At 39.9% G+C, this 22175-nt stretch overlaps 1 protein-coding gene across 3 annotated transcripts in view; it reads left to right on the forward strand.

Annotated features, from left to right (window-relative positions):
- Window positions 1-22175, forward strand: part of MTMR8 (myotubularin related protein 8) — a 38593-nt gene that overhangs the window by 4599 nt on the left and 11819 nt on the right. The window contains exons 2-10 of one of the 3 annotated variants that reach the window (XM_048864770.2): window positions 517-639; window positions 1582-1744; window positions 5788-5945; window positions 7607-7735; window positions 10641-10775; window positions 12919-13051; window positions 14996-15105; window positions 16376-16501; window positions 17786-17835. In XM_048864770.2, the coding sequence (XP_048720727.1) occupies window positions 517-639; window positions 1582-1744; window positions 5788-5945; window positions 7607-7735; window positions 10641-10775; window positions 12919-13051; window positions 14996-15105; window positions 16376-16501; window positions 17786-17835 (1127 nt within the window). Of the gene's footprint in view, window positions 1-516; window positions 640-1581; window positions 1755-5787; window positions 5946-7606; window positions 7736-10640; window positions 10776-12918; window positions 13052-14995; window positions 15106-16375; window positions 16502-17785; window positions 17836-22175 lie in introns of all 3 variants that reach the window. The other 2 variants (XM_075132475.1, XM_048864772.2) reach the window with 2 other exon arrangements.

Raw genomic sequence — 22175 nt, forward strand, 5'->3', positions numbered from 1 at the left:
ACTAAGTGCAAAAACCAACATGAATGCAATGTTAGAAATGAGAAATCAAGCATCCAGAAGTATAGGAAATTCCAGAGGGTTTTTTCTACCACAATATTAACTTGGTCATGTTACACTTGCAGCATTTTTTCCTTCCTGTCTTTTCTTAAATCTTAAAATATCTCTACAAGCTTGCAAAATGGCAAACTTTTATGACCATCTCAGGTACAAAATCTACTTGCCTGCCTTTCACCAATTACCGTAATGCTTGATAAAGAGAGAACTAAAATGTTAATTGCCTATCAAAAATTAATCATTTGGGGTGACTAGCCTTGAAAGAGTCTATCTTTTATTAATCTGTAGCATAAAACATACAGGATGTGCAATGTGGTTGAGTTAATGTTGCAGAAGAAACCTTTACTCAAGCATCCTTTCTGAGCTGTGCATTGAACATTTATACCTGCTGCAGTTCAGATGTAAATTACAGACCTTTCAGCTGTAAGTTGATTTGCTTTTCCTCCCTTTTCCATATTGCAGGTAGAAAATGTCAAATTACTAGATCGTTATACCAATAGGAAGCCAGCAAATGGGACGTTATACCTGACAGCTACCCATCTGATCTACGTAGATGCTTCAGCTGAAGTCCGGAAAGAAACATGGGTATGTTGTAATGTGTGGAACTTGTAAAAGTATTAATTAAAATTTCTGATTCTGGTTGTGTGTAATTGTGGTTTCATTAATTTGGAGGTCATAATAATAATCTTTTATAGGACTTTCATGTAAAGTGTCTTACAAACATAGAGACAGTGTTAGATTCAGGAACAGAACCCTGCTTGCTTGACTTCCACCCCCAAGTTCAATACACTAGACCACAATATCTTAATTTACAGCATTCGGATGTATGAAGAATTGAAGGCAGCAGTACCTCAATCTGAGGGCAAATCTACGTTACCGTGCTACATCGGTGCAGCTGCACTGATACAGCTGTGCCAGTGTAGCGTATCTGGTGAAGATGTGCTATGTGGTGTAGCAGACTTATACTCTGTATCTGCAGAACTTTTTAAAATTTAAAATTTCCAGGAACTTGTTTCTTGTATTTGCTAGTGTATCTGTTTTCATTTGAGAATAAGATTCAGTATCTTGTGAGTCATCTTTTTAAAAAATTACTGCAATTCAGTGACTAATGTATCATTTCCATCCTAGTTAATGTTGGCATTAAGCAATGCAAGTGTGTGTCCATGATTTTCCCCCAAACGGAGGTAGTTGCCAGCACCAAAAATAGACTGATCAATAGCTATTATAATTGAAAAGCTCTTATTTTCCTTTGTGCAGTTTGACCATGCAAAGGAAATACATTTTTTGTTGTCCACCCCTTAGTTAAATAACCCAATTTGAGGGGCTATTTGGATTTTTCATGTTTGCTAGGTAATTTGTCACTAATTAGCAAAGAAGGAGGTTGTGATGTTAAACGAGGTGCTGAAAGGAAATGATTAGATAAACAGAAACTTCTCTCAAATATTATTGCAGAATCATTCGTATCTGGTTATAATTGTCACTTGTCAGCTGGTGCAGAAAGATTTAGTCTCCCTTCCTGTTTTTCAGATTCTCCATCATCATATAGCTACCGTGGAGAAGTTGCCTCTGACCACATTTGGATGTCCATTGCTTATTCACTGCAAGAACTTCCGTGTGGCACACTTTGTCATTGGACACGAACGGGATTGTCATGAAGTGTATACATCCTTGCTTAAACTTTCACAGCCAGGTACTCAGGAGTGAGTCTGTTTTGAAATCTAGAGGCAACTAATTGGCAAGTATGTTTGTGCAATGGGGAAAACCCTGGTTATTAGGCTGTTGGCTTTCCCTAATCAGCACAGGAAGGAAGGATTTGAAATCTTAAGCCATTTCCACCACTGTTGAGCTGCTGTTTACTTAGCACACTGTTGTAGCACAAAATTCTGGCCCTCAAAAGAGGGCTGGTAGCTTGCAAGTAAATGCAGTATTTACTGGGGCTGTCAACCAATTAAAAAGATTAACCGCGCAATTAATCGCATAGAGAAACAAAAATAGAATACCATTTATTTAAATGTATTGGGAGGTTTTCTACATTTTCTAATATATTGATTTCAGTTACAACACAGAATACAAAGTGTACAGTGCTCACTTTATATTTATTTTTGATTACAAGTATTTGCACTGTAAAAAAAACAAAATAAATAGTATTTTTCAATTCACCTAATAAAGAAATTGCACTACAGTACTTGTACCATGAAAGCTGAACTTACAAATGTAGAATTATGTACCAAAAAAATGCATTCAAAAATAAAACAATGTAAAATTTTAGAGCCTGCTAGTCTACTCAGTCCTATTTCTTGTTCAGCCAATCGCTCAGACAAACAAGTTTGTTTACATTTGCAGGAGATAATGCTGCCCGCTTCTTGTTTACAATGTCACCTGAAAATGAGAGTAGGCATTCGAATGGCACTGTTGTAGCCGACGTCGCAAGACATTTACTTGCCAGATGTGCTAAAGATTCATATGTCCCTTCATGCTTCAACCACCATTCCAGGGGACATGTGTCCATGCTGATGATGGGTTCTGCTTGATAACAATCCAAAGCAGTGTGAACCAACGCATGTTCATTTTCATTATTTGAGTCAGATGCCACCAGCAGAAGGTTGATTTTCGGTTTTGGTGGTTCAGGTTCTGTAGTTTCCGCATTGGAGTGTTGCTCTTTTTAAGACTTCTGAAAGCAAGCTCCATACTTCTTCCCTCTCAGATTTTGGAAGGCACTTCAGATTCTTAAACCTTGGGTTGAGTGGTGTAGCTATCTTTAGAAATCTCACATTGATACCTTCTTTGCATTTTGTCAAATCTGCTGTGAAAGTGTTCTTAAAATGAACAATGTGTGCTGGGTCATCATCCGAGATTGCTATAACATGAAATATATGGAAGAATGCGGGTAAAACAGAGCAGGGGATGTACAATTCTTCCCCAAGTAGTTCAGTCACAAATTTAATTAACTTATTTTTTTTAACGTGCGTCATTAGCATGGAAGCATGTCCTCTGGAATGGTGGCTGAAGCATGAAGGGGCATATGAATGTTTAGCATATCTGGCACGTAAACACCTTGCAGTGCCAGCTACAAAAGTGTAACGCAAATGCCTGTTCTCACTTTCTGGTGACATTGTAAACAAGAAGCAGGCAGCATTATCTGCTGTAAATGTAAACAAACTTGTTTGTCTTAGCGATTGGCTAAACAAGAAGTAGGACTGAGAGGACTTGTAGGCCCTGAAGTTTTACATTGTTTTGTTTTTGAGTGCAGTTATGTAACAACAAAAAAAATCTACATTTGTAAGTTCCACTTTCATGACAAAGAAATTGCTTTATAGTACTTGTATGAGGTGAATTGAAAAATACTACTTTTTGTTTATCATTTTTACAGTGCAAATATTTGTAATAAAATAATATACGCTTTGATTTCAATTACAACACAGAATACAATATATATGAAAATGTAGAAAAACATCCAAAATATTTATTAAATTTCAATTGGTATTCTATTGTTTAATAGTGCGATTAAAACTGCGATTAATCGCGATTAATTTTTTTGAGTTAATCGCGTGAGTTAACTGTGATTAATCAACAGCCCTAGTATTTATTACTGTGTAAATGAGATGGTTGAGAGAGTCTTAAGGCAGAATTGTTGATGCCCTCTGAAATGTGTCTAGTCTGCTATCCCAGAAGAACTTTATGATCCTCTTTTTTTTTTAGTACTGGTGAAAGATGCTAAACTGACAGCCTGGTAAAATGAAGTCCTTTGTACAGACGCAGTGCAGACTTTGCCCACGCTGTCCCAGCAAAGTGCTTGAACCCTGGACTGGGTTTGAACTGATGACTTAGAGGAATATAGTATGATAAAAACTTTCATTTATCTCCTGAGCTGCTCAGTCTCCTTATTACAGTATTAGAATTAAAACTTTGTAATCTGGCATATGATCATATACAAGTTTCTGGTGCTCTGTTAATGGCTATTACTATCCTATAGCTATGAAATATTACAGATACTGTGGTAACTGTCACTTGCAGGAAATAGAAAATTAGTTGGTTTCTATTGCCCTGTGGCTGCATATGTAACTTACTGTAACTATTCTGTCCTATTCATGGGTTCTCACAATTTACTCTTGTCAGGTTAAGATTTCTGTTTGCATGCCTGCTTCATCTGTTTTGGCAGAGCAAATAATTATTCATTATTTGCTAGTATGTGATTGACAGTTGAGGGTTACCTGTTTAGCAAGCTGGGTACTTTATCAGACTCTGGCAGGACTCAATCTGTCTCAGGAGAGCTTGCTGTCTTGAGTATCAACTGAGTGAGTTATTGACAGGATTTGCATTTTTTGAAGAGAAGGAATGAAATTGGAGGTGAGGTGTGGTGTGGAGGGGATGGCGGAATTACTGTTTCTCAGGCTCAGCCTGAAGCTCTTGTTGGGCTGACAGTAATACTCCAGAGATCTATCAAGTTTTCCTGCAGGAAGGAGAGCACACTATTGAAATGGGAAGCTACAGGCTGATAAGAACTGTGTTGTGTGAACTCTTTGCAGAAGCTGTTAGTTTTAGTTGCTCTCTGCTGTTTATGGATTAACTCTTCATGCATTGCTGGAAAAGGCCAACGTATTCTTAAAGGAACCTGTTAAGTAGGAAATAGATTGCTTTAAGTGTAAAATTAAAATTTTAAAAGTTATTCATTTTAAAATGTTTGTTTTAGTGCTTGCTTGGTTTTATGGTGGATGTTTGTATTTTGTTTAGCATCATGATACAGGGTACAGGTGCTATGTATGGACCTGATCTAGTTGGGTCCTGAGTAGAGGCAATTCCCAATTACTAAAATTATGAATCTGAATGCATCTCAGGATCATATGTATATATGAATGAACATTATATGTACAGTTTTGGCCCTTAACATATTGCCCTTCATAAATATAGTCCTTGATCCTAAGAGGCTCTTAACTCATTTTTGTCATTAGGCAGTCTATCATGTATCACCTAATGTGATTAGAAATGTTTTTCACTAACTTTCTTTTTTTATTTAAACCATACCTCTGTGCTCTCAGGATGCCCTGAACAACATTTTGGTAGTGCACGAGAAGCAGACTAGATACCTTTTTCAGGCTGAGTAAAGTTCCACAAGTGAACAAAAAGAAATGGTGAAAATTAAAGTAAATACTTTAGATTGTGTCAGTTTTCATCTATGATGTTGTTAGTAACATAGGTAAAGAATCTGTACAACATACATGATATCTTAAGTTATAAGGTGGTAATTTAGACCATACCTTCTGATGGACAATGTTTACAGGTTTTTCATCATTGAGTTGGAGACTGAATACACGTTGTCACTAATAGCATGCATGCAAAGGTTTCCTCTAAAGAGAATGGGGGAGAAGTGCATAACAAACTACTGGCAAAACTATTAGTATAGTTGGTTGTTCATGTTATAAAAGTACAAGTAACTTGCTGTATTTTTTTTCTTCAGTCCCCTGGTGTGGTATAATAACATACATATGTTTCTAGGTCTCCCAATCATTCTTTACTGACTGCTTTAAACATTTGGTATAATGATATGCCAAAGAACCAGAAAAGGTTTGGTTCTACTAGCTTTCATTTAGTTGTAATCTAAATGCAGAACGGTGATTTGCCCTGTGTGCCTGACCCCAGGGACAATCTTTAGGAGAAAGTGTGGAACATTTGACTTTCTTTTGCAAGTGTATTAAATTTTTCTCTCTACTTAATTTTTAAATTTCTTCTCCCCAGTGAAACCTGAAGAACTTTATGCATTTTCTTATAACCCCAAAATGCCTAAAGATAACCGGGAGATTGGATGGAAGCTGATTGATTTAAAAGTAGATTATCAGCGTATGGGAATTCCAAATGACTTCTGGGAAATAACGGATGCTAATAAGGACTATGAGGTAACATCCGATGAAGTGAGCTGTAGCTCACGAAAGCTTATGCTCAAATAAATTGGTTAGTCTCTAAGGTGCCACAAGTACTCCTTTTCTTATTGTGCAGAGTAGCCACTTAGTGCAACATCCTTTTATTTGTACTAATGACATGGAACAGCCATTCTACTGCTGCATAACTGATGCCTTGACAGAAGTGAGCTCAGTCTATCTAAAGTATCATCTTCTTGATATGAAGCCAGAGATCATGATACTGTAAAAGAGCAGAGAGCTGCAGAGTCTTCTTGATTTGCATGATCCCACTGGGAAAATACCAGATATTCATTTTCTAGAGAAGCATCAAACAAACTCACCAGGAAACTAAGATTCCTTTAGCTTCCCTAGGTAAAAGGGAACCTTCCCAACCCCCTTCCCCATATATACATACCCAGGTGGGTATCTGATGTGTGGAGGAGCAGTGGAACCACTCTGCCTTTTCAGGTTGGGAGCAAAAAGAAAAGAACAAAAGCAGTAAAAAAGGACTGGCTCATTCTCTACTTGGTTTCAATCCTCTCTCAGAAAAAAGGGGCCTAAATCCCTGATTCTTCCACTCCTACTGAGCTGCTATTGCCAGTTGCTGCCTTCTCTCCTCTCTTTAAGCTCAGTTAAACCCAACAAGCTTTATGCCAAGAAAGATTTTAAGCATCACTTATTTAGACACCTGCTTTAAAATGTTCTCTATATTTCTTTGGAAATTGTACATGGAGAGATCTCTTTCCTGGCTAAAAGACAAAGCAGTCAAATCTGAGAAAGGAGGCAGTCTATTAAATTGTATTGTGTGTATAATTCTGCCACCAGGCAATGGATATCCACCAAGGAACACAGACCTAAATTTTCAGAAGTGATCAGTAATTTTTGGTCCCTCAGTTTTTGAACACCCAACTTGAGGTCTCTGAAAGGTTGCTCCCAGCACTTCCTGAAAATTAAGCCTCTTCAGGCATCTGAAGTTGATCACCCAAAATCATTAGTCACTTTTGAAATTTAGGCTTCAGTGTATACCTCTCATTCGGGATCTCTTTATTTTTAATTCCTCTAGTGTTTCCCAGTTTAGGTTTACAAACAACAAATTTAAGTAAAGCCAGGCTTTGAGAATAATTTGTCTGAAGTGTACACTGAAAAGACGCCAAGCCTTAAAAATTTTGGGGGGCTGAAAATTATTTGATTATCAGGGTAACACTGAACTCTGAGTATATGCTCTGTGTGGTTGGAGCTCATTCCAAGATGTACAGGGCATTGGAGGGGGGCAGTTATTTTATTTAATGTAAGAACAACCTGTCTTCACTTCTAGTCTTTGCTCCTACATGAGCCACGATCCTCAGAAGATGCATTTTATTAGTATAATCTTACTATTTTATGCATTGCTATTGTCTTGTTTCTTCAAGGACAAATTGGAATTAGTATATCAAATGTTTACTTAATTTCGTGCATCCATATTAATTATCGTGTTTCACATGTTTGAAAAACAGCATTAATTATTTTAATCTTTTGAAAGATTAATTTTGGTTGTATATCAAGCTGATCCATGGTTACTATTTATTAAAGCTAAGTAACAAATCTTTAATTATTCAGGCATGTTAATATCAAGCTGGCAAATTTAATATTTGGAATTTTCCCCCCCATTTGTACTCTAGGTCTGCAACACGTACCCTCCAGAAATAGTGGTGCCAAAGGCTACTAATAAAGCAACTGTGTTTGGAAGTTCAAAGTTCAGAAGCAGAGGGCGGATCCCAGTGCTTTCCTATCTTTACAAAGAAAACAATGTTAGTTATGCACATTCTGGTCGTCTTCTCATTATTTTTCTTGCTGCCCACCCAGCTTTAATATAGGGAAGGAATGTGATCAAGTTGTTAAAAGAATTGGAGAGTTAGAACAGAAGCCAGGAGTTGTGTCTCTGCCACTAGCTTGCAATGTGACCTGATATAATCCTATGAGATATGGGTAATGCTGACCTATTTCATAAGGAGTTGAGGCTTAATTGTTTTTTAAAGCACTTGAGATCCTTCTATGAGCAATGTATATGCAAGTATAACTATTGTTTTTTACGTTTTGAAGAAATTTCTAAGTAAACACAACTTCAGCTATCAGAAGTTGAGACTCTCTTTGCTACTTTCTCTTTTCCCCAAATAAAACAGTCACTTGGCAAAGCTTGTCCTCTACACCAACATAAAAAAAGCATGATCCTTTCAAGCTTCCTCTTTGAAATCTCACTTGGATCAATTGTAAGAAATGCCTTTTTGGGTTTGTAAACTAAGTTAGTTACAATGGACAATCTTTAACAAATTGCAGCTTAACTCAGCTCAATTTTCTGACTTTTGAACAGAAGGAAATAGCTTGGAACAAATCCCTATTTTTTTTTGTATTAACTCAGAATAAGTGAAGTTTGTTCTAACTGAAGAGTAGAATGCAGCTTTTTTAACTTTGTTGTTTCAGCATTGTTTCAGGCACAGAGATGAGCAAAATCCTGTCACAGTTAACTTGTTAGGCTCAAGGTGCTTTCCTGAGGAAGCTTGTCTTGACACAACAAATTGCATGGAGTTGTGTTGTCAGAAACTACTGAATTTTACAGTCAAATTCAGCATTGCTACAAGTATGGATCGGTAATAGCTAACTAAAGTCATGAAGAGAGGAAGTGAGAACAAGGGAAAGGGAGTGGGGAAGGGGGACAGCAACAGTTGGGATATAGTGTATGTATGAGAGAGAATAAATGGGCCAAATGTGAACATAGATCAGTCACTGTCCAACATTTAAACTGTGTTAAACAATGTCTGGCTTTTATATAGAGACCTCAGCCAGCTGAGGTTGATTTATTGCGTCTAGTCTAGACGCGATAAATCGACCTACGAGCACTCTCCCGTCGACTCCGGTACTCCACCAGAGTGAGAGGTGCAGGCGGAGTCAACGGGGGAGCATCAGCAGTCGACTTACCGCAGTGAAGACACCGCGGTAAGTAGATCTAAGTACGTCAACTTCAGCTACACTTCCATGAAGTTGCGTATCTTGGATCGATCCCCCTCCCCTAGTGTAGACCAGGCCGTAGTTGAGTTGGGCTGGAGATCCTGTTGTTGTTAAAGACGAGGCTTAGAAAGAAAGGTCCCCTTGTTTGACAGTCTCTTAGATAGTATTGAAGATAGTAATAACTGTCTTTGCACGTGGTGGTTGGGATTCAGCTTGAGCTGGTAGAGAAGGTAACGTCATTTGGGTCCCTCTCTTTCCGGCCCCTTCTGATCAAGACACCTCTCAGGATCAGGATGGTGAAGGCCTGGAGTCCCAGGAAACGGTGGGAGTGGCATCCATGATATGAAGCTCGCTACAGTAGCCTTCTCTGTTCTTTCCATCTGTTGTTGTTCATTTTTGGTCCTTTAGTACTTTTCCCCACAAAATATTTGTTTTAAGGACCCAAGATGGGAGTGATAGGTGGGATAGCCCATCCCCTCTGTGACGAGATCGCCGGGGTGCAGCCTGGGACAGTGGGACCGCTCTGTCCCTTTCTCTCTCCAGCCTGGGCTGTCTCTCACAATGCCTTGCTAGTGACAAGCAGTAAGCCCCTCCAGGCGGTGTTATCACTCAGCAGCACAACCACATGTGGAGCCCCACACTCAGCTAGATTGCATGAATGCTCCCAGAGCCGCTCATGAATCACACAGAGAAAGGCATTAGCAAAATCCCGCTAGCTCCCAGCACTTTACCTCAGGAATATACCGTCTTACACTGCTGAAGATGAGCAGTGCAGATTTATTAATTGGTTCACCACTTCATCAGTGCAGGTGAGTCATTCATTGTAGCTCCCTCGCTGGACAATGGCTGATGTCTGTTCAACAGCACCCCCTTGGTTGTTGATTACCTCCCTTGTCAATGTCTCTGTATAGTTGGTATCTGGGTGCCTCCCAAACCCACAGCATATTTTAGTGAAAACCATACAACACAATTCTTATAATTTCATATGTATTGGTGATATGCATATTTAGATAGAACAGTGTCTTTCAGCTGATCATAACCTTTTCCCTGCTACCTCACATGGCATGTTTTATATGCAATATCACAGTTATATACAGATGAGGAATATGGGGGTTATAAGACACTTCCCTAAGGTATAGTGTGTCACACCCTCATTATGTTGTCCACCAATTAGGCCTAATATCCAACATACAAGCTTTGGCTCATTAACTTCCAGCTCCACGTCTTCTGTTTTTAGCGAGCATAATTTCAACACAGACCTTGAATCGGATCAATTTGGCCTTTTTGTTTAGTTATTCAGTTATTCGATCTCCCTTTTGCATTGTTTGCCATCCACATTTGTTGTTATAGGTTATTATGGCATTTTATGAACTTCCACATACTTTTAACAGTTGAGTGCATGATTAAGGTAAATTTGGAGGCCCAATTATTACAACAGATAGAAGTCATTAGGCAGAAGAGCAATGCATTTGAGAGGAGGGTGGATAATTGTCTCCATAGAAGCACAATCCACTTGAGACTCCCAAAGCTCTTGAGAAGATTAGAAGCATGAGCTGGAATTTTTCACTAATTTGTCCACGTGACAGAAGCTTTACAGTTAAACAGAGACCAGGCTTAGAACCATCCCCATCAAATTTTAGCGTGTCCCTCCGAGCAATAAATATTCCTGATTTTGATCTTTTCTCTACAGTAAACTATTGTGTGTTTCAGGCTGCCATATGTCGCTGTAGCCAGCCTCTCTCTGGTTTCAGTGCTCGCTGTGTGGAGGATGAACAGATGCTGCAGGCAATTAGACAAGCCAACCCAGGGAGTCCCTTCATGTATGTTGTAGACACAAGGCCAAAGGTATCACTTAATGGGATTTGTGGATGTTCCTAAAGTTCACATCTGTTATGTCAACACTGCTTCCAATGGATCATGGTTTTCAGATCTCTAACCTAGTATAGTATGAGGAAGCTCTGCTAAAATTATGGTGGGGGATGTCAGAGGCCACTCCTTCCTTCCCCAAGAAACTGGTGTCCACCTCACCGCTCCTTAATGATGAACTCCGTGTCCAGCTGCTGTTCTTGGTCCTAATGTCTCCCCTCCTCCCATTCGTTTGTGTGAGATCAAACTGCGGTGATCATAGGGGCACTCGTTCCTAGAGTATACCAGATTATCTGACGTTATAGTTAAGAGTAGCCCAACTTTAATGACCTTTAGTGGTTGACTGAGGCAGTGGAATGGGTCCCAGTACAGAGGTTAGGCCCCGAGTTTATCATTGACATGGAGAGGGGAGTTTAAAGTACTGGTTGCACAAATCCGAAGTGCTAGTATTGGTGTGGCTCAGAGGCACAGTGGCCTTCAAGGATTATCTGGTTTCATACAGTCTGAAGAGGTGCAGTTCCTGCAATGTTCTGACATAAAAGTAATTTTAATGAATATTGCAGTGGAGAGCATAAAAGTTGCTTGTTGCACTGTGAAACCTGCCATTACAGTATACGGAGTTCCTTTTACCTCAGTAATGGCACTTCAGGGCTAAAACGTCACTGTTGGGATGTTGGCTCAGTAATAGCTCTGTCCTAGGTGATCGGGAAATGCTTGCATGAAGTTGCACTGAAACATCTAATGATTACATCTTGAGACATAAATAGCTTGAAAACAAGGTGAGATGTCTGCATCTGTTGTGGACCTATTCATGAAGAGTTCTAGGCATAAGGAAATTGGAGCATGAGGATATCCAACTACAAAAAAAGCAGCTCTATACTGCTGGCCATTTTGAATCTGAAGTAGTGAGCTCATCTACTATTAGGGGATATTGGCATGGCCTGTATTAGACTGGAAATGGGACACACAAGGTGCAGATTAGGTGTCGCCTCCAGGTAAACATAGAGGATGTTTCAGCAAGTCTTCGGCTGTTGAGTATGGTGTTTCCTAGAGCTAATTCTGTTGTGCTATTTGTTCCATGATCATTTGTTTGTAGTAACATTGATCATAATACATTCATCTGGCATTTGTGTGGCGCTCATGTACTTTGACAGGTGTTCCATCGACATTTATGATTAAATTAATGGCTATGTAGTGATAATCCTCTCGATGGCAAGGGAGGAGATTATATTTAGCCACGTTTCTCCCTCTCGCCAGCCAATGTTTAACCTGTTTAAGGAGAATGAAATAACCTAGATTTATTTTCACTATGTGCTACTAGGCTTGTGTTTCTGAATCTCTCTACCTCATTCCTTTCCATGGAGGCAAACTACTCCACTTCCAAAATCCATGGATTTGGGATTGAGAGTTAAAACTGAGGTCCTATTCACTTGTGACCATTCTAGATTTTATGGTAACTTTAGTATGGGCCTGGCTCAATTCCATTCTGGATAATCAACATCCCTTTTCCTTAACTTCTTCCTGCAACTTCAATTGAATACTATATTCTTGCTGTTGTAAACTTACACATTGTTGCGGTTTGCTAATAAGCAGCTGCCATGTTCCACCTCTGAGTTGGCTGCATTTTAGTGATAGATTAAACAAACTCTCTTTATTTTTTTTTCAAGTGCTTTGGAATCCTTTTATTATTTTTGCAGCACCATGCACATTTATGGTGGTTTATAAAAATATTTCTGCTAGATGAAAGATGTGTTCAAATGTAACTATTGCTTTTATTTGTTGCTTTTTTTTCTAGCTTCTCAATTAAAAAGAAAATGAATCTCAGTTGTGATAACAGTGAAACTTCTATAGTTTAAACAAGCTTTTGGTACTACTTTGTGTTAGGCAGCTTGAAATTGACATCCAGGTTCTTAAGCCTTTGCCTAGTGTTAGTTGACTGCACACACGTAATTTTAGTAAAACGATTGGAAACAATTAATGGGCAAAAATAACCAAAACTAACAACGTTCCCCACCACTCTCACTTTTGTGAACTTGCTTTGCCTGATGTCTGATGTTCTGGAAGATGAAAAGCATTTGTGAGTCAGGTTTGCTTATGCATTTTTTTCACTTGATTTCTACAGTTAAATGCCATGGCAAACCGAGCTGCTGGTAAGGGTTATGAGAATGAAGATAACTATGACAACATTCGCTTTAAATTCATCGGCATAGAAAACATCCACGTGATGCGGAGCAGCTTGCAGAAACTCTTGGAAGGTATGGCACTTGCCTTTGTCCCTGTGGTGTTGGTTGCCACCTATTGACGTAACTCGCACTCCACAATAGACACATCCTGTGTACATAACTGCATGTGCACTTCGGGGCATGGGACAGAAAAAAGATAAGGAGAGTAAATATCTGGCTTTGTGCTAGTCTTATAGAAAAGGCTCAAAGTGTTACAGTATTTTAGCTGATGTTAAAATGTTCTTTAAAAACTTGTTGGTGAAAGAGACAAGCTTTCGAAGAAGAGCTCTAGGTAGGCTTGAAAGCTTCTCTCTCTCACCAACAGAAGTTGGTCTAATAAAAGATATTACCTCATCCACCTTGTCTCACTAATATCCTGGGACTGACATGACTGCAACAATACTGCATACTTTAAAAAAGGATCTGATAAGAGGCATTGTGTTCAGTTTTACCATGCATCTAAAATAAAAGCTAATATTTAGCAAATTTTGTCATTAAAAGTAAACAATCAACCACATACAAAAATAAAATAAAAACAAACAAGTAAGATGATCATAGCCTTTTACCATTAATCTGATCATTAGTTAATTTATGAAATACTGAAATGCAATTGAAAGAAGTTGTTTTTATTTGGGTTATTTTGGTATGAGTAATCTGTGATGTGAAAGTAGGTTTCAGAACTCTCCTGCAGGAGAGTTAACAACTTGCACTATGTAGTTTTTATTTTTTTCATTTGTTTTTAAATGTGAATGCACATTCTCAGGGCCTTGCACGGCTATTTGGGATGAACTTGAGGGGACACTCTTCTGAACCAGTGGAGATTAGGGGTCTGATTCTCCTCTCATTTACACTGATGTAAATTGGGAGCCATGCCATTGAAGCTAATGGAGCTGTTCTGGTCTAAAACTGAAAGGGGACTCAGACCCTAAGTGAAGAAAGAGAAGAGTGAGAGTATTGATACAGTATTTCCTGCTGGCTTATTCACTATAGTATTAACATCCTTCTGCTGGCAGAGTCTGGGGAACGTTTTGAAGCTGATACTATAAGTCCTTCTGTCTTGTCCCATTGCCTAGAATCGTGAGGCATATAATACAAACACAGTCATTCAAAATATATAGGAGGTTAATATTTGGGTTGTCAGTGTAATGCTATGGAGTGATCGAATAACTGATGCCCAGATCAGCTGGTCTGGTAGGATCCAGGGTTTGGTATTGGCCTTGGAGAAAAATCAGGCTAGACGGAACAGGGGGTTTGGCATATGCAAAAGTACTGCTCTAGTCAAGAGGACCTGGATTTATTTTGGAGTGGGTGAAAAAGCAGAATAAATGCTAGTTTATTCTTATTTTATCCCCTTGGCTAGAAGGCCTTGACAAAGATAGTGTGTCTCAGAGGTTCTGAGGAACTATTGAACTATAACATTATAAGCATTTTCTACCATGCTTTTCACCATATTATCTGAGCCCTCTTCAAGGTGAGATACGTCATTTACCCCTAGAAATTAGAACTCCCCATCTTTCTCTAGTCAGTTTCTTATAGTGATTATATGCTGGTGGTGTCTGAGTATGTGTGATGTTCTATAATGAAGGGATGGGTAAACACATAAAACCTTAAATCACCTGCCTTGGTTGAAGAGAGCTCTTTTGAAATGAGATTTTGATTATAATGGTGAAAGGAGGGAAAAGATACTCCAGGCTTAAATGCTAGAGCCCTCTGCAAGCTAAAGAATTTTAATTGTGTGTTTACACACACACACACACACACACACAATATCCATAGTGTGTGATCTCTTTAAAGAGAGAAAATTGATTCCTGAATTTCAGTATTCAGAGAACATTAGCTTTCAGAATCAACCAAGCTGTGTCACTATTATTCAGTGGAGGAGGATTAGCATTGATGGACAGGAGGGGTTGAGAAAATCATGGTTACTGTGCATTTCATTTGAGAAATCTCTGCTAATTCTTTTGTTTGTGTTTTCAGTGTGTGAAACAAAATCTCCCTCAATGAGTGACTTTCTTACTGGACTGGAGAACTCAGGCTGGTTACGGCACATTAAAGCTGTAATGGATGCTGGAGTCTTTCTTGCTAAGGTATAACTTTCCCCAAGAGAAATTTATTTTTTTACGCACACGCGCACACACACACACACACACACCCCTCCTCCTCCTGTTAGTAATGACAGCTGTGAAATAGTTGCCCAAGAGAAGTGGGGGAAGCCCCAGTGTTTGGACACTTAACACTAGATTGGACTCTCTACCCGAAAATGTAGAAAATGAGCCTGCAATGGTAAAGACTTAGACTGGGAGACCTAACTGTCTCTTTGTGTGTGTCTTGTGACTATAATATAGTGTTTTCCTACATGGATTGAAACTGTGACCTATCCAGTATATTCCAACGAGCAACATTACCTACTGTTCATTTGTTCTCAATTTTATTTTACTTCAATTTGAATAATTAAAAAAGATGCCTAGGTGCCCTGATGTGTAATTAATGTTGCAAACAACTCATAACTTTTCTTAACACTTTCACTAGTTAGCAAAAATTGTGGTGTTCTAAGTGAGGGTTTTTCTGAGTGTGTTTGTCATCTCCTGTCACTATATGCTATATGGATGGCATAATTTTGAACTTTTAACACCGATCTCTTTTTCCATGGGCTATTGTAAGGCGCATGACTTTTCTCCTGATCAAGTGGAAGGAGCAAATTTGCTGCTGCAAACAGATCTTCAGTAACCGCAAAGGGAATGCAGGAAATGATTGGTAGAAATCAATTGCCTTGCATAAGTATTCTCTCTTCTCTGGGTTGCTCCATGGTGAATTCCTTTCTCTTTTTTTTTTTAAAAGAGGAATGATTTTGTATTAGTCTTCTGCTACCGGTACAAAGGAAGAGAGACACAAATATGGGAGGAAGTTGGGGTGATGATCTTCCTCTGTCCCCTAATTTTCCTTGAAAATTCCCAGTCCCAGGGTAGCGATAGGGTCAACTTTCCTCATTTACATCCTTCTTTAAGATTTCTTCCCCCTTAATGCCCACAAGAAGTGTCAGCAACAAATACAAATACATATTATATGGATATGAATATACACATGCCAAGTAATTGCATGTTCATATTTCTGAAATCTGTGTCCTTCCTCATCCCGACTCTTCCTTGCTGTTTGTTACCTCCCACCAACTTGTGTAACATTTCAGGTTAAATTGAAAACTCTTAGAGGTGAGGGCCACGTCTCTGTATTTGTTCTGTAATGTGCCGATTGGAAACTCTATTAAAGATAAATCAGACTTTGTGAGATGAAGGGATTATGTTTAGTTACCACAACTACCAAGCTGTTAAATTGTGTTCTGTTTTATTCTCTTCTTGGCAGGCAGTGAAAGAAGAAAAAGCCAGTGTCTTAGTCCACTGCTCAGATGGGTGGGATCGTACAGCTCAGGTCTGTTCACTGGCTAGCCTCCTCTTAGACCCGTTTTATAGAACTTTTAAAGGACTCATGGTAAGAACAGATATGCTTTGGGTTTTAAAAATGAAATATGCATTGTAGCGTTGTGAAGCGTTTGGAATGTAAACAAGCCCTGATTAAACACTTTAGATCAGTGGTTCTCAAAGCCTGTCTGCCGCTTGTTCAGGGAAAGCCCCTGGCAGGCCAGACTGGTTTGTTTACCTGCTGCATCCGCAGGTTCGGCTGATTGCGGCTCCCACTAGCCACGGTTCGCTGCTCCAGGCCAATGGGGGCTGCAGGAAGGGCAGCCAGCATGTCCCTTGGCTCCTGCTGCTTCCCGCAGCCCCCATTGGCCTGGAGCGGGAAATTCTTCTGATTGATAAGGACCACTGGGTGCTAATATAATATAAAAGACATTTTTTCATTTTTGTAACATCCAAAATGTACCTTACGAATCATAAAAGTGTAGTCATTCCCAGGTGAATATAATAAATACCCGAAAAAGATCCCGAAACCATTAAAACAAAATAATGTATTTGCCAAAGAAATACTGCATGTAGGTGTATGGGTATCTTCTGCTCTTTAAATCCCTGGATGACGACTTCTGGGCTGACTATGTAATATGGTCTAAAAAGGTATTCCTTTAAGGCACCGATTCATTTATTCAGTGCATCACTGTACATGTCCTTGCTAAGCTAATCCCATACATTTTCTTTGATAAGGGTTTTATGCAGGTTCATACTTTTCTAAAATAGAAACATCTCAATTAAGTAAACAAAAAAATCCAGCTATATTTAAGGCCAGAAATTAAGGCCTGTACCATTTGATAGAATACTCCTTACATTCCCATTTATATGTTCTTAAAAATAAAATTTTCAAGGTATTTTTGGGTCTCTTCAGAATGAAGTAGCTGTGTAGTGGAATAAACAGTGATGGTTCTAGCATATACCTCTAGAAAAATGTCCAGATGTCTGGTCTGTGGGGTTACGTTTTGAAAGGGTTTACTTGTCTCCTAGGGGTAGTAATGCATTTATTGAAATTAATTCTTATGTTAATAAAGCAAAATCACCAGCAAAGTGACAGCACAAAGATTCTCAATAAGATTCAGAATAACATCCTATCCCAGCAATAGTCTAATACTGGTGATGGAGGATTGTTCCAATTCCATAAATCATCTTATAATTTTCATCAACCTTTTATGATAAATAGGCAGGGTACGACAGATACTATCCACTAAGCCTAGCTAGAAGAATTCTGTGGTATTGAGGCATCATTTCACTTTTTTCCAAGCAACTTAATAGTTTTTCATTTACTTTTTCTCTCTCTTTGAAACTGAAGGTTCTAATAGAAAAGGAATGGATTGCGATGGGCCACAAGTTCTCACACAGGTAAAAGCAGATTATACTCGAGGTGGTAACAGGAGGGAAGGGTTGAAGGTAAAATGCAACCTGTATGTGCTTAGAGTAAGGGGCATTTGCTCTTTTTGAATTGGAATCCTTAGGGTTCATCAACTCTTGTGTTTTGTGCATGTTTTCCTATATTCATTGATTTACAAAATGAGCAAATTATTTAATCTCTACACTTCCATTTCTCCATCTGTACAATGGGTTGATATTACATTGATACTAGGTGTGAAACATTCACGTTTTGGAGGGGCTTTTTGCCTCTGATACCCTTCTGTGTTGACTGGGCTAGGGGCAAAACCCAACAAACATTTACAGAGTATTTGCAGCTTTAACTTCAGCTCACAATTCTAGTACTAACCAATTTAAGACTTGCATTCCATGGGCTTATAAAAATGTTGCTCTCTAATTGATAATCCATTTGTACTGCATGGTAATTTAATTAACAAATGAAAAATACAGAGATTTACTTGGTCCAGACTAACACTAGGAAGAAATAGCCTGATTATTTTATCACATTAAATGGTGAAGAACTGAGGTTCTGTACTGAAGTGAACTTTGTTTAACAATTGTCTCAATATGAAAATACTCTTGTTTAATAGTGTAGTCAATAAATATTTTTTCTTAGAGTGAGACACACCTGAAGAAAAGCCCATTTAGAGATCCACATAACATTACCTTATAAGGACTTATCCAAAGATGAACTGCAGCCCAAACAAACATATCCCACAGTTCTTCCCTCTGTGGGAAGAACTGTTTTCACCTTGTGTTTTTCTAAGACCAGAAACTAAATGTGCCTTTCACCAGTATTGTAAAGGAAGGACAGCATAAAATTTAAATTACTTTTTGCACACTTTGTCAAGTTCTTAGGGAAGAGTGAAATTTCATCATCGCCTAGGAACATAGGATGAGATAGTTATTCTGCCCCTAGTCATGGCTGGTGCACGATGCTTCATGGGAAGGTGAATTTCCCCTTTGTAATTTGGTTAGCTGCATGATACTGTAGATGGAATGAAGGAGTTCAGGCTGTGACTTTGTCCCCTGAATGTATTCAGCTTGCTCTCTGTAGCAGGAGACCATGTTGCCATTAGCTTGGAAAAAATAGTACTGAACAGTTTGTTTGCCCCAAGCAAACTTGCAAAAGTTGCTACTTGTTTCTGTAGAGTTGAAGGCAGTGTCCCTTTCCAACCCACTGGCTTTCCTGGCAGTGGTGGAATGTTCAGTGCCAGAGTAGGAGAATTGCCTGCTTTGCTAAACTGTTGTGAACCCTCCTTTGTTCTGGTCCTTTTGTTTCTGGATATACTAAAAGGAAAAATAATCCTTTCTTACCTAGAAAAATTTTGCAAAATTATATGAGGTGTTCTGAGCCTCATCTAAGCAATAATGTTCTTTGAATGATTGTCCGTATGGATTCCAGTCTTTGTGTGCAAGTTGGATTATTTTGGCCAGCAATGTCTGTCGAAGCCCTGCCTGTGCCCTACGTCCTGCGCACCCTCCATCCAAGGGCATAAAGTGCAGAACAGGCCCAACCACCCCTCGGTTTTTTCTTACCGCCCATTGCAGCAAGATGGAACCCATGCAGTATCTGCCCTTTCCCAGAGCACTGTGGTAGTGAAGTTTTTCACATGCCTAGTCACCCATTGGCAAAATATATATTTTAATTAAATACATTTGTTAGTATAGAGTATGGAGAGATGTGGGTGGTACTAGCTTCATGGCAGAAACTAAATCACCAGTATTTAAGATCTGTTCCCTGAGTGATTCTTTGCCTATTAATGACGGGTTCTCCTATTGCCTATTCTGCACTGGAGATAGAACACGGTTCTGCGATGTGTCTATTTGACACACTTTTTCCAAATGCACTCGGAGTAAGGGAAGCCTGTCTGAAGCTGTTCTTCCTTGAGATTGATACAAGATTCCTCAGACACTGAGGCCTGGTCTACACTACGGGGTTAAGTTGAATTTAGCTGCGTTAGGTCGATTTTAAAAATGACCGCATCCACACAACCAACCCCGTTCCGTCGACCTAAAGGGCTCTTAAAATCGACTTCTATACTCCTCCCCGATGAGGGGAGTAGCGCTAAAATCAACCTTGCTGGGTTGAATTTGGGGTAGTGCAGATGCAAATAGACAGTATTAGCCTCCAGGAGCTATCCCGGAGTGCTTCAATGTGGCCACTCTGGACAGCACTGTCATAAATATAAAGGGAAGGGTAAACCCCTTTGAAATCCCTCCTGGCCAGGGGAAAGCTCCTCTCACCCGTAAAGGGTTAAGAAGCTAAAGGTAACCTCGCTGGCACCTGACCAAAATGACCAATGAGGAGACAAGATACTTTCAAAAGCTGGGAGGAGGGAGAGAAACAAAGGGTCTGTGTGTCTGTCTATATTCTGTCTTTGCCGGGGATAGACCAGGAATGGAGTCTTAGAACTTTTAGTAAGTAATCTAGCTAGGTACATGTTAGATTATGATTTCTTTAAATGGCTGAGAAAAGAACTGTGCTGAATAAAATAACTATTTCTGTCTGTGTATCTTTTTTGTAACTTAAGGTTTTGCCTAGAGGGGTTCTCTATGTTTTGAATCTAATTACCCTGTAAGGTATCTACCATCCTGATTTTACAGGGGGGATTTCTTTATTTCTATTTACTTCTATTTTTATTAAAAGTCGTCTTGTAAGAAAACTGAATGCTTTTTCATAGTTTTCAGATCCAAGGGTTTGGGTCTGTGGTCACCTATGCAAATTGGTGAGGCTTTTTATCCAACATTTCTCAGGAAAGGGGGGGTGCAAGTGTTGGGAGGATTGTTCATTGTTCTTAAGATCCAAGGGTCTGGGTCTATAGTCACCTAGGCAAATTGGTGAGGCTTTTTACCAAACCTTGTCCAGGAAGTGGGGTGCAAGGTTTTGGGAAGTATTTTGGGGGGAAAGATGTCCAAACAGCTCTTCCCCAGTAACCAGTATTAGTTTGGTGGTGGTAGCGGCCAATCCAAGGACAAAGGGTGGAATATTTTGTACCTTGGGGAAGTTTTGACCTAAGCTGGTAAAGATAAGCTTAGGAGGTTTTTCATGCAGGTCCCCACATCTGTCCCCTAGCGTTCAGAGTGGGGGAGGAACCTTGACAAGCACTTTGAACTCCGATGCACTAGCCAGGTACACAGGAAAAGCCCCGGGAACTTTTGAATTTCATTTCCTGTTTGGTCAGCATGGCGAGCTCAGCAGCACTCAGCAGCACAGGTGACCATGCAGTCCCAGAATCGCAAATGAGCTCCAGCATGGACCAAAAGGGAGACACTGGATCTGATTGCTATACGGGAAGAAGCATCTGTGCAGGCAGAACTCCGATCCAAAAGAAGAAATGCAAATATATTTGCCAAAATCTCATAGGGCATGTTGGACAGAGGCTACACCGGGGACACACAGCAGTGCCGCGTGAAAGTTAAGGAGCTCAGGCAAGCCTACCAAAAGATAAAGGAGGCAAATGGTCGCTCCAGGTCAGAGCCCCATACATGCTGCTTCTGTGAACAGCTGCATGGCATTCTAGCGGGGGACCCTACCACTACCCCACCACTGTCCATGGATATCTGCAAGGGGGGAGTCTCACGCCACACAGAGGAGGATTTTGTGGAGGAGGAGGAGGATGAAGAGGAGGAGAATGCACAGCAGGCAAGTGGTGAATCCATTCTCCCCGGCAGTCAGGACCTTTTCATCACCCTGGAGCCAATACCCTCCCAAGGCGGGATCCCTGACCCTGAAGCCGGAGAAGGGACCTCTGGTGAGAGCACATTTGTAACTACACTACAGGGTTTAAAAGCAATAGTGTTCATGGTCACCTGGTTGAAATAGGGGAATTTTTGTAAGGGAACAGTAAAAGGACCCCATTCATGCTGGGCTGTTTGCGCTTGGCTAAAACGGATCATCCCAGAGAATAGCCACGCGACGGGGGGGGGGGGGGGGGAGAGGTGTGAAGGGATCATCCTGGAGAATAGCCATGGGGTGGGGGGTAGGTGTGTGCTTCACATCTACCCGAATACTGCAGCCCCTTCTTTTAAATGTGAAACCCAACCCATTGCTTGCTATGGGAAGGGAGGGTGCTGCAGTTTGAAACGTTCCCACATGTTGCAAAGGTGTAAGAAGCCAACTCAGTTTTACTCTCCCTTATCTCTCCCCAGGTGCAAATGTTTCTACTCTTCCCCCATCATCTCCGTCCCTGAGGTTATCGCAGATTAGAAGGTGAAAAAAATGGACTTGCGATGACACATTTTCCGGGCTCATGCAGTCCTCCCACACTGATAGGGCACAGCTTAATGCATGGAGGTATTCAGTGGCAGAG

Source organism: Caretta caretta, chromosome 9 (assembly GCF_965140235.1).
Source record: "Caretta caretta isolate rCarCar2 chromosome 9, rCarCar1.hap1, whole genome shotgun sequence".
NCBI classification, from domain to species: domain Eukaryota; kingdom Metazoa; phylum Chordata; order Testudines; family Cheloniidae; genus Caretta; species Caretta caretta.